The 12,643-nt window shown below is 44.5% G+C and overlaps 1 protein-coding gene across 1 annotated transcript in view; it reads left to right on the top strand.

Moving 5' to 3' along the window:
- The first annotated feature begins 8,057 nt into the window (after positions 1 to 8,057).
- LOC117874764 (monocarboxylate transporter 10-like) overlaps positions 8,058 to 12,643 on the top strand; it is a 52,801-nt gene continuing 48,215 nt past the window's right edge. The window contains exons 1-3 of the mRNA XM_034765228.1: positions 8,058 to 8,139; positions 8,684 to 8,731; positions 12,133 to 12,395. Of these exons, the coding sequence (XP_034621119.1) occupies positions 12,149 to 12,395 (247 nt within the window). The 5' untranslated portion in view covers positions 8,058 to 8,139; positions 8,684 to 8,731; positions 12,133 to 12,148. The remainder of the gene's footprint in view (positions 8,140 to 8,683; positions 8,732 to 12,132; positions 12,396 to 12,643) is intronic.

The following is a 12,643-nucleotide window of genomic DNA, read 5'->3' as shown; positions in this document are numbered from 1 at the left end:
ACAACACTCAGAAAAATATGTAAATAGCACAGCTACCTTAAAATGGTTGTTAGAGTTTCTTTAATACTTCTGTTTAGTTAATTAAAAGTTCTGTTTGTTATGGGAGCTCATAAAATTGTAACAGAGGTCAGAAGAGAACTAGAGAAGAAGTCCCACCCCTTCATAAACGGGATTGGTAGGAGAATATTCTAGACAGGAGCTTGGAATCTTTGAGGGAATGATTTTGGTTCTGAAGTGTGGCAGGCAATCAATTTCAGTCTGAAATGGAGGGTAGTGGGCAAAAGCAACTGCTTTGCTTCAATCTCTACAAGCACAGCTCCTTTGCAGAACAGCTGAAATATGGGGAAGTGACTAGCTAGATCCCCATAGGTGTCTGGGGAATAGTTTCTGCATATGGACCGTTCCTTTCTCAGATCAGTATAAGTTTTGGCTTTGGCAGAGTAACTACCCTTGCATGATTTTAACTCGCTGCAGAAGGGGGAAGCAGATTGGAGCCAGCAGAGTGCCTGCCAGTGGCAGCATGACAGGGCCAAGAGCTGTACCGCTGGTGCTGATGGGGTACTGAGGGAGAACACAGATGGGACATGTTACATGGGGACTGTTCTCATTGGAGCAATTCATCAATGTTTGTAAAGTAGTTTGAAATTTTCAGATATAAATGTTAAGTCTATTTTTTTCTTAAGAACATAAGAATGGCCATACTGGGTCAGACCGAAGGTCCATCTAGCCCAGTATCCTGTCTTCCGACAGTGGCCAGTGCCAGGTGCCCCAGAGGGAAGGAACAGAACAGTTCAAATGATCCATCCCCTGTTGCTAATTCCCAGCTTCTGGCAAACAGGGTAGGGACACCATTCCTGCCCATCCTGGCTAATAGCCATTGATGGACCTATCCTCCATGAATTTATTTAGTTCTTTTTTGAACCCTGTTATGGTTTTGGCCTTCACAACATCCTCTGGCAAGCAGTTCCACAGGTTGACTGTGTGATGTGTGAAAAAATACTTTCTTTTATTTGTTTTAAACCCACTGCCTATTAATTTCATTTGGTGACCCCTAGTTCTTGTGTTATCAGAAATAGTAAACAATACTTCCTTATCTACTTTCTCTACACCAGTCATGATTTTATAGACATCAGTCTGATTTTTCTGACTATCTCTCAAATTTGGAAATTAGATCTGGCTTTTATTGTTAATTAACTGTAAATTATACAAACATGATACAAAAATACAAATATTCTATATATAACGGGATTGGTAGGAGAATATTATATAAATAGATAGATAGATGGATAGATTTACCTATAAATAGCAAAGCATTCTTACTAGTAGAAATTCCAGCAAATAGAAGTTTGATAACAGATTGGCAGAAAAATAATACAGTTCCGTCTTCATTATCCTAATGTTAAATAGCTGAAACAGGGTCACTTGATTACATTGAAAATTCCTCATTCATTTTAAAAGCTCTATTATAAAGCCTATTCAATGTTTCCTCCTTCCCCTATCATTAGACACAAGTTTTAAACTGTATTTTGCTGTTTATAGTAGAAAATATCATTTAAAATGTGTTTAATATTACTTCTATGATTTTTGCAAATGAACCTGGAACTGTAACAGATTTCCTAGGTAGTGTTTGAAAAACCTGGATAAATAAAATATGCTTATTATAGTTCATATTCTGTGTATATTAAAAAAGATAAACTCCTTATCAATATTCTGTCTAATTTTTTACATCCATGTGTGGAATGAATTTTGTTATGTGCACCAATATGGAAGTGATAAGTGGCGGGGGTGGGGCCGAGAGGTTTGGGATGTGTGCGGGGGCTCAAGGCCAAAGGGTTGGGTTCAGGGGGTGACGGCTCTGGCTGGGGATGTGGGCTCTGGGGTGGGGCTGGGGATGAGGGGTTTGGGATGCAGGCTGCCTCAGGGCTGCGGCGGGGAGAGAGGGCTCCCCCCAGCCCTCTCTTGCCGCGGCAGCTTCGGGACCGGGGGAGAGGTGCCTCTTGTCAGCCGCGGCAGCTCCAGGGCTGGGGGAGAAGTGCCTCTCCCGCCTGTACGGCCCTTGATAGCCTGCTGTTCAGGCGCGCAGCTTAGAGGGAACTTAGCTCCTTATTGAATTTTGTGTGCTTTTCTTCACACAAATCCCACGATGGTTTGCATATTATTAAATTGTGGCGTATGAGTGATGATTTTGAAATGATAGAGGACTTGAGGAAGCACTTCCAATCCTGTTTTATCTCTGCGACCCCTGTGCAGAGGAGACCCTCCGGATCTGCTCCAGTCAGTATGGAGGTGAGGTCGGGTAGGAATGAGAGGTGGACAGACTTTGACACTGTCCCCTGACCACAGAGGACAGGACTGGGGATCTGCAAGCAACAAGGCAGTAGGAGTGCAAAGACTGAGTAGACACACATTATCCCTTCCCTAGGCTCTCCATTTTAAAATAGTTCTGAGGATAGTTGCTGGCAGGAGAAACTTTGCTGCCAGCGAGTCTGAGTGAATGGGGGAAGGTCCTGGAGCAGGTGTAGAGACACAGAGCCTCCATGCAGATGAAGCTGTGCTCCACAGGACCACCAAAATCTGCACAATTCTCAAGGGATCCTGCAGGGTTTGTGTGCTTAATTTTGTGTGACTGTGTTTAAACTCTACCGCCTCAACAGAAAAATTTGGAAGAAACTTTTTTGGGGTTTCCTGCCAGTGGGAATGATCTGGAGCCTAGTGATTAGCATATTAGAAGCTGAAGGCATCACTAAATAGAGTACACAAAATCTATAGAACTCAATGCTATATTCGTTGCCAGCCAGCTAAATAAATGGATCATAGTTTGTTTCAAAGATGTTTTTACACAGTGGTCAAGGGGAAGTAACAAAAATACATACTTAGGTGCTTGATAAGCAGCATACAAACTGCAAGCCACCCAGAAGTCACAGTGCCGTTATCACGTATGTATCTTCATCGTTATAAAAACGTAAGAATGCCAATACTGGGTCAGACCAGTGGTCCATCTAACCCAGTATCCTGTCTTTCAGAGGGAATGAACAGAACTGGGAAACTGTTGAGTGATCCATCGTTCCTCCAGTCCCTGCTTCTGGCAGTCAGAGGTTTTGGGACACCTGGAGCATGGGGTTGTGTCCCTGACCATGTTGGCTAACAGCCATTGATGGTCCTATCCTCCATGAACTTATCTAATTCTTTTTTTAACCCAGTTATACTTTTAGCCTTCACAACATCCTCTGGCAATGAGTTCCAAAGGTAGACTGTGTTGTGTGAAAAAATGTTGCCTTATGTTTATTTTAAACCTGCTGCCTAATAATTTCATGAGGTAACCCCCGATTCTTGTGTTATATAAAGGGGTAAATAACACTTCCCTACTCACTTTTTCCACACCATTCATGATTTTATAGACCTCTATCCTATCCCCCCCTTAGTTATCTCTTTTCTAAGATGAACAGTCCCAGTCTTTTTAATCATTCCTTGTATGGAACACGAGTCCAACACCCCTAATCAGATTTGTTGTCTTTCTCTGTACCTTTTCTAATTCTAACACATCATTTCTGAGATGGGGAAATCAGAACAGCACTTAGTATTCAAGGTGTGGCCATACCATGGATTTATATAGTGGCATTATGGTATTTTCTGTTTTATTAGCTATTCCTTTCTTAATGGTTTCTAACATTCTGTTAGCTTTTTTGACTCCTGCTTCACATTAAGCAGATGTTTTCAGAAAATTATCCATGATGACTCCAAGGTCTCTTTCTTGAATGGTAATAGCTAATTTAGAACTCATCATTTTGTATGTATGGTTAGGATTATGTTTTCCAAGGTGCATTACTTTGCACTTATCAACATTGAATTTCATCTGCCATTTTGTTGCTCAGTTACCCAGTTTTGTGAGATGCCTTTGTACCTCTTCAGTCAGCTTTGGACGTAACTATCTTGAGTAATTTAGTATCATCTGCAAACTTCATCACCTCACTGTTTACCCCTTTTCCAGATCATTTATGAATATATTGAACAGCACCGGTACCAGTACATATCTGGGGGAACTTCACTACTGACCACTTTCCATTCTGAAAACTGACCATTTATTCCTATCTTTTGTTTCCTACCTTTTAACCAGATACTGATGCATGAGAAGTCCTTCCCTCTTAGTTCATGATTAAAGCTAAGTTTTAGTTATGGGTATTTTTAGTAAAAGTCATGTTCAGGTCACAGGCAATAAGCAAAAATTCACAACCCATGACCACCTTGTCTGTTACTTGTACTATATACCCCTGACTAAATCTTGAGGGGGCAGGGCGGCAGCCTGGGGGACGCCATGGTACTTGGGGAGGGGTGGCCCTGGACCTCACTAGTGTGTGTGTGTGCGGGGGGGGGGCCACCGCTGATGCTGGGGGGTGAAGGGGTTGGTGGGGCTGGCAGGCTCCCTATCCAGCTCCTCGTGGCTCCCAGGAAGTGGCAACATGTCCCTCCCTCAGCTCCTAGCTCTGTGCGCTGCCCAAGCACTGGCTCCACAGCTTCCATTGGCTGGAAACCACAGCCAATGGGAGCTGCGGGGGCGGTGCCTGCGGGCAGAGGCAGTGCGCAAAGCCGTTTGCTAGGAGCTGAGGGAGGGGGATGTCACCGCTTCCAGGGAGCCTCCCAAGGTAAGCGCCGCCCACAGGCCGCCTCATCCCCACCTGCACCGAACCCCCAGCCCTGAGTCCCCTTCCACATGCTCTCAAAATCCTGCTGCTGAGGGGCGGGAAGCAAAGGGGGCGATGGCCCAAGACTGCTCTAGCAGTGGCCAGGTCAGCTGGCCCAGGGGCTGCCCGAACTCTTCAGGCAACCCCCGGGCCAGCCACGCTGGCGGCTGCAGAAGTCATGGAGGTCCCTGAAAGTCACGGAATTCGTGACTTCCGTGACCTCTGTGACAAACTCGCAGCCTTAATCATGACTGCTTACTCTGCTTAAGAGCCTTTGTTGTGGGACCTTGTCAAAGGCTTTCTGAAAGTCCAAGTACACTATAGCAACTAAATCATGCTTGTCCACATGCTTGCTGACACCCTCAAAGAATTCTTATAGATTGGTGAGGCATCATTCATGTTTTCCTTTGCTAATAGTTTTTTGTTGTATAACTTCCTGTACTGTTCTTTTTTGTATTGAACCCCCTCCCCCCCCACACACACACTATTAATCAAAAGGAAAAATAAAAGCCACAGGAATAACAAACTCCAGGATTTTATCATTATACTTATCACTTTATTGACTCAGCCATAATAAAGAAATAAAAGTGAATGAAACACTCCCCATCAACAAAGTGACTTGATAAATTCCTGCGGGACCCAATCCTGCTCTCTTTGAAGCCAATCTGAGTTTAAATAAAAGTAGAAGTGGAACCTTTGGCCAAAATTTTCAAATCTGGGCGCCTTCAATTAAACTCCCAAATCTATCATTTAGGCATCAGGGGAAAAAAAGGAGTCATAACTTCTATTGACGTGAATGATTCAAACTACTGAAAATCAAGCTGCTTTTAAGTTTACAAATGTGCCTTTAGGAACCCAGGTTTGAAAATGTTGGCCTTTGTCTCAAATATATGGAAAGTGAGATTAATTGGAGATTTCTTAGCAATCTTGCTAGTGCCTGCTACACTACCCGCACTTAAAGCAGAAGTCCCGTGCAAAAAAACACGTTCTGCTGCGCTTGATTGGGCTGTTGATAGCACCTCAAGAATGACATTTTCCATGTCCTCCTTACACTCTTACTCACGGTTTGCCCTCATTACCTTACTCAATGTCTGATATGTAGTGAGTGAAACGTGAGGGCCGCTGACAAAGCAGACAACATTGTCTGTCTCCTGGACGTGATGCCCTAGGACTGAACATAGAAAAAAGTGTCTTTATGCAAAAGGATCAGCTCCTTTATAGCGTCTGTAACCACGTCCCCTACCGCTAACAAGCACCAGGCATCCGAGAACACCCAGCCAGGTATGCGGGCACTAAGCAGAGACTCCCTGTGCTGCAGGGAGCTGTCTGTACATTAGGGAGGAGGGGTATTTCCAGGGGTGCAAATAGGGCGGTACCCTCCAGTACGCAGTACTGGCAAGAGATTTTTAGTGGGTACGGGGTACCAGAAAGACTTGGGGCTAGCCCCCTCCCCCTTGGGGGGGGCTGCACTCTGCTTCTTAAAGGAGCAGAACGCAGCTGGGAAGGACATTCATTCTTTATATGGCTTTAACAGCACAATACGTATGCTAACCAACTTAAACGAAGGCTTTGTTTAAGCTTGTTAGCATACGTATTGTGCTGTTAAATTGGTCAGGAGTCCTCAAGAAAGGAGGGGTGGGGGGGACGGAAATTGTTTAAACAGTGTTTTTTATTATGTTTCTCCCCATTGGTCTGGATGATCCATGACATCCATTCTGCATCACATCAAGTCCGAATCATTACAGGAATGCCTCTGCTTGAACTGACCAGAGGATGTTTGGATTCTGATGTCAGCCCAGTTCTGCAACCTGATGGGAATCAGGTGTTGTCCCTGGTGTATCTAAAATTCCTCTTTGCAGCTAAACTAGTCTAACATGCATTTTGTTAACTGGAACTGGAGCAGCAAAACAAAGAAAACAAATGCCTCATTTTCCAGCTTTGTGGGTGAGAGAACTATAAGTGAAGATTATAATGCCAGACACTGATAGCCTTAAACCAGCCAGCTGCCTCAGGAATCTGCCAAGAACTTTGCTGAAAATATATTCCTAATCTTAGCAACGGAGCTAAGATTTATCACACATTTGCCCACCTTTATTCGAATGAAGCTCCTTCTCATCTGAGAGTTCAGGCATTGTCAGTTTCCTCCAGAACAATTTACAAACTTGGAACCTAATCCTGCAAACCCTTCATCATTTGATCAATTCCATTGACAACAATGGGACTATTTGCATGACTATGGAGCACTTTTTTGGGCTGGTAAAAGTTTCAGGAGTCTGTTCCTATAAAAAGAACAGGAGTATGCATCCGAAGAAGTGGGCTGTAGTCCACGAAAGCTTATGCTCTAATAAATTTGTTAGTCTCTAAGGTACCACAAGTACTCCTGTTCTTTTTGCGGATACAGACTAACATGGCTGCTACTCTGAAACCTGTTCCTATAAAGGAAGTTGAATCCCTCTTGAAATGCAATGTTTGGGTACGATACCATAAAGCAGTTTAGGATATAGTTCTACTTAAAATTTGTCTTTTAATAAGTCATACATATGCTGAAATGACTCCTCACCCAACTTCCATATTCTATATAAACAGGGACGGGGAGAGCGTGGGGGCCCTGGGAAGAGTCACATGGAGTAGGAAGTCACAGAGGGTCCTGTGGCACCTTTAAGACTAACAGAAGTATTGGGAGCATAAGCTTTCGTGGGTAAGAACCTCACTTCTTCAGATGCAAGTCCTTTAAGACTAACAGAAGTATTGGGAGCATAAGCTTGGGACCCTCTGTGACTTTTTACAGATTCAGACTAACATGGCTACCCCTCTGATACATGGAGTAGGGTTACCATATCTAGCAAATAAAAAAAGAGGACCCTCCATGGGTCCTGACCCCGCCCATTTCCCCAGCCCCGCCCCAACACCGCCCCTTCCCCGCCCTAACTCCGCCCCTCCTCCCTCCCACTTCCAGCCACGCGGAAAGGGCTGCCCGAGCGCTACCGGCTTCACAGTTTGCCGGGCAGCCCCCAGACCCTGCGCCCCCGGCCGGCACTTCCCCAGTGCAGTTGGAGCCCGGGAGGGGAAGCGCCCAGCCGGGGGCGCAGGGTCTGGAGGCTGCCTGACAAACCGTGAAGCCGGTAGCACTTGGGCTTCAAGCCGCTGCGGCCGGCTCACCTACCCAGCTGCTCAGGGAAGCAGCGCCCAAGTGCCACGATCTGCCTCCCACATCCCTCAGGCCCCTCCCCCAGCTATCTCTGCCCCGCCCCTCAGGGAATCAGGTCCCGGCCACACCCCCAGCGCGCTTCCCACTTGCCCCCTCCCGAGTTGGAGCGGGGGCCGCGTGCGCCTCACGGTGGTGGTTCCACCCCCCCCAGCCCCACCCGCGCGCCTGGCTCGGCCCCGCCCCCGGCCCGCTGGGGAATAACGGCGGCGGCAGCGTCACCTCCATTTCCTCCAGGGGAGCGGCCGTAGAGCGGTGTGTGCGGGGAGGGGTGATGCGGGGCATGGCTTTGGGGAAGGGGCGGGGGAGCCGCATGGCTGTGGGGAGGGGCGATGGGTGGCGAAGGGGAGGACTCTGGGGAAGGGGTGATGTGTGGGGGCGGGGCAGGGCTCTGGGGAGTGGGAGGGGTGATGATAGGTGAGTCGTAGTTATGGGGAGGGGTGATGAGTGATTTGGGGGGGAGGAGAAGGCGGGGGTGGGTGGGAGAAACGTGTGGGGGAGGGGGCCGTAAGGGATTATAGGATGCAAGGAGCGTCATTGTCAGCTAGACAGGTCCAGAGAGAGGCTGACAGTAACTCTTCTTTCACAGTTGCTGCCTCTTCGTCCATGGTTTGGGATGCTCCAGGCCATGGTGCAGGCAGTTGTAGTGTAGATAATACAAAGTAATAATAACACTGCAGAGCCCATGAATTATAATAATTAACATAGGTAAGGGGCATCTGGAGGGAAGAGAGTAAGGAGAAATAAAATAAGCTTCGCTCCCCAGATTCAGACTGAAATCTACCTACTCCTCCCCTAGGAAAAGAAACAAATCGACCATTTAGCAAACAGGAGAAAAGAACAAATTGTATGTAAGAGTTTCACTTTCTCCATATTTTTCTGATGAAGAGTGTTCTCAAATTAACCAAAGATAAAAGAATTTTCTGTGAGCAAATTAGATTAGGTAGGTGGCTTGATTTACTGATTGTTCTGGTGCAAAGATCCCTTAACAAATCCCTTGGAGGTACAGTTAGGTCCAAGTATCCCAGAGGTGACCTATCTGCCTCTGAAAGGAATAAGGTGAGGGAAAGGTTAAAAAAAGCTCAAATGGGTTATGAAATTAATTCAATCTGCTTCCTGAATAGGTAGCTTTCTGTAGTTAGTTTCAGGTTCTTATGGTTTTTGTCTTGAATATAACTGATAGCTACAATATGAAAGTATGACTTGTGAATAGTATTATCTCATAAAAGTCAAAGATAGCAAAATACTGAAGAGACTTAAGCCATTGGCATATCAAATATAGAGGAAATAAAGGTAAAAATGTATGGGAATCTAAAGGAGGTACTTCTTGCAAGAGACTTCACAAGGGGCACTCGTTTGCAATTTTCTTAGTTCTCAAGATCTGTCTGTGGAAGTCAGGCTTTTTCACCTACCCCAAAATGCCTTTCAAATGGGAAGATCTACATTTTAAGGGTAGGTTCATTTCAACAGGTCTTAAGCTACCAGCCTGATTCTTTTTCTCTGTTTCTGCCCCCACTTTATCCTCTTATTCTGTTTTTCCTTCCTTCCCTTCTTTATTTTTTTCTTTCTGTTTTCCCATCCAGCTTTGATACAAAAACACAGTCTTACTGCAGCATTGCATATCTTGTAAAATTAGCTACTATATTTAAAATGTACCCCAAGTATGGCCTGATTCAGTTTCCATTGAAGTGAATGGAAAGAATCCTATTGACTTCAGCAGACTTTGAATCAAGTGTTTAATAAGCAATTACTGCAATCGCTGGTTTCAGAGTGGTAGCCTGTTAGTCTGTATCAGCAAAAAGAACAATGAGTACTTGTGGCTCTAAGTCACTAAGGTGCCACAAGTACTCCTCGTTCTTTTTGCATTTTAACTGCTACTTCCTGCAGGCTAGGTAAGAAGCAAAAATGTTACCTCTGAAGTCCCTGGAACTGCTGGGGCATCTTCTCCTGGCTTCCCCCCAGTCTGGAGTGATGCAGAGAGAATTCTTTGGAGACTTTGCTTTAATTTCCATCCTCTTCAGCTAAAAGTGGTTTGTACTCTTAAAAGTGATTTTGTAAAAATGGCATCATGGGGTTTCACATATATTATATCAATATTTTCATATTAAATTTTCTCAGTTTACAATTTGAGTTTTTTCTAACTGCCAACTATGCAAACTCAGCATATGATCTGAAAATCAAGCTACATGCCTTCTGCCTTTTGAATCACCACTATTAATACAAATTCTGGCAGGCCAAATGCTGCCCTTACTTACACCTGTACAGCCTGTTTGCCCAAGTGTACCTATTGAATCCTGGTAGTGGGTGGGCGCAAGCCTGCCCCTGTCTATGGGCCCTTCCCCTAGCCTAGGAGCTACTGAATCGGAGTTCAACCTGAGTACATAATTTGAAGGCATTTGGATTGCACAAGCAGCCTTGAAAATGGAGCCTAATTAGCAAGAGTAATAAAAAATTATTTTTTTCAACAATAGACATAGTTGTGACTGAATAGTCACAAAGATCAGATCTGTTAAGTAAGGACCTGAAGCTGCATCCATTGATTTGAGAGATTCAGGATTAGGCCATAAGAGAGTAGAGATTTTACAGTTATTTTCAGGATAGAACCACACTTGGAGAGTTTCTTCTGCTTCCTTTGTATTCCTCTTGGCATTCACTTTAGTCAGAGGAGCAATAAAGAAAGCACCTGGAGCTAAATCCACAAAAGGACTTAGGTGCTTAACTCCCACTGTACATGCTTAAAGCCAACATTTAGGTGCTACTGAGCTCCTCAGAACCATGGCTCAACTGTCACCTAAATTCCCTAGGTTTCCCTAACTTTCTGCTGGTGTGAATGTGCAAAACTGCCTAATTCCTGATGCTGCTGAGCTGCTCAGACCTAAACTCTGGCAGGATTCTCAGATTAGGCTATTCCCCCCTGCCAACTGATCAGGATGCTCTGAGCATGTCTAACCTGCACGAGACAGCTGGGGGCAAGCAGATCAGGAATTTTTGGGGCTAGCTGAGGTATGAGTTGTAGTAGCCACACTCACCTGGAGTGTGAGAGACTCTGCCTGATTTGGAGCAGGGAATTGAACTGAGGTCTCCACTCCCAACTGAGTGCTTTAATCACCAGCCTAATGGGTATTCCTGGGTAGGTCTCTTTCAATTCCCTCCTGTTGGAGCTGTGCCGCTTTGTAAAACAAATTAAGCGTTGGGCCCCAGAGAGAGTGAGAATGTCTCTCCACAGAGTATGATTTCCTCTTCTTTCAGGAGACACCACTGCATACCCTTGAGCTTGCAATTTCACTTCAAATCAGGCAGAATGGGGATTTGAAAATAGGTCTCTCTTATCCCAGCGGAGTGCCTTAACCAATTGGCTGGAATGTGGTGGTGCTCTCTTTTTATTTGTGTGGGAAAAATTGAGCTGGCTTCGGTGCCTAACACCCAGGAAGGATTCATGGCTTTGAATCCCAAGCAGAGGGAATAGGGTGACCAGATGTCCCGATTTTATAGGGACAGTCCCGATTTTTGGGTCTTTATCTTTTACAGACTCCTATTACCCCCCACCCCCATCCCGATTTTTCACATTTGTTGTCTGGTCACCCTAAGAGAGAAGTACCTACCTAAACCCTAAAGTTAAGCACCTTGCTACCTTTGAAGGGAGGGGGTTTAGTCCCCACTCCTTTCCTCAACATTTCCCACTGGCTAACGTAGGCACCTAACTTTCCCCATGCATTATATAGAGAGCCTACATGCCTCACTTGGGGCTGTGAATTGCATTGGGCAATGCCTTAGACTCTGTGGATCTAGCCTCTAAAAACTCCCTGCCCTGCTTCAAAGTGCCATTGGTTCCTTTTGATGGATGCAGCAGTAGCAGAGCTTAGCCCTACACTAACTCAGTGAGAGCACCAGTAGTTTAGGAGGAGGTGTTATAGAAGTTGCAGCAATTGTAATTATATAAACCCAGGAAATTGAGACTTAAGGTTAAACTTACATTAAGGTATAGAAATGTACGAAAGCACCTAACAAACCTTGACTCTGCTCTATAGTGATGTCATGAAATAATCATATTATGATTAAGAAATTTTAGTGTGTGATTTTTAGACATAGTAGATTTTTTTCTATTTCTCATTGTCATCATGACAAGATATTTCTATAGTAACAGACATTTTGTTTTTGTACAGTATTATAAATCTATTTAATTTTCTTTTGTGTTGTACATTTTTAATCAAACTACTTTTTAAGACTAAAATAATGTATTTTATATAGGTCGTAATTTCCTGTCATGATTAAAGGGAGAAGGATACGTACTGTGCTGCATCATGCCATGCACAGATTGGAGAAAGATGATAATGCTGATAATCTCCGGAAAGAGTCGTCATTTTTCTATCCTCCCCCAGATGGGGGTTGGGGTTGGGTTGTGGTGCTGGCTGCATGTACTCACTCTTTGCTTGTCAGTGGATTCCACAATGCTTTTGGTGTGTACATGATTTCCTTACTTGAGACTTTCCAGTCAAGTAGGTCACGAACAGGTAGGTCATCCATGTATAATGTGAAACCAAGGCTTGATGTTTCTGTGCAGGTAGCTCAAAACTAAATCAATCTTTTTTTGATACCATATCATGTTGAAAACTCACCTAATTTACTGTCTGCTGTTACCACTAAAGTGATCATCTTTAAAAAAAGAATAATCACCTTTTGTCATATTGTGGTGTTTGAATTTACCATGATATTTGTGGTATTTAATATATTCCTATGCTTGGCATGAGAACGACTAGAA

This window comes from Trachemys scripta, chromosome 3 (assembly GCF_013100865.1).
Source record: "Trachemys scripta elegans isolate TJP31775 chromosome 3, CAS_Tse_1.0, whole genome shotgun sequence".
Classification (NCBI taxonomy): domain Eukaryota; kingdom Metazoa; phylum Chordata; order Testudines; family Emydidae; genus Trachemys; species Trachemys scripta.
The sequence above is the reverse complement of the archived record's forward strand: the minus strand, read 5'-3'. Positions and strand labels throughout refer to the sequence as shown.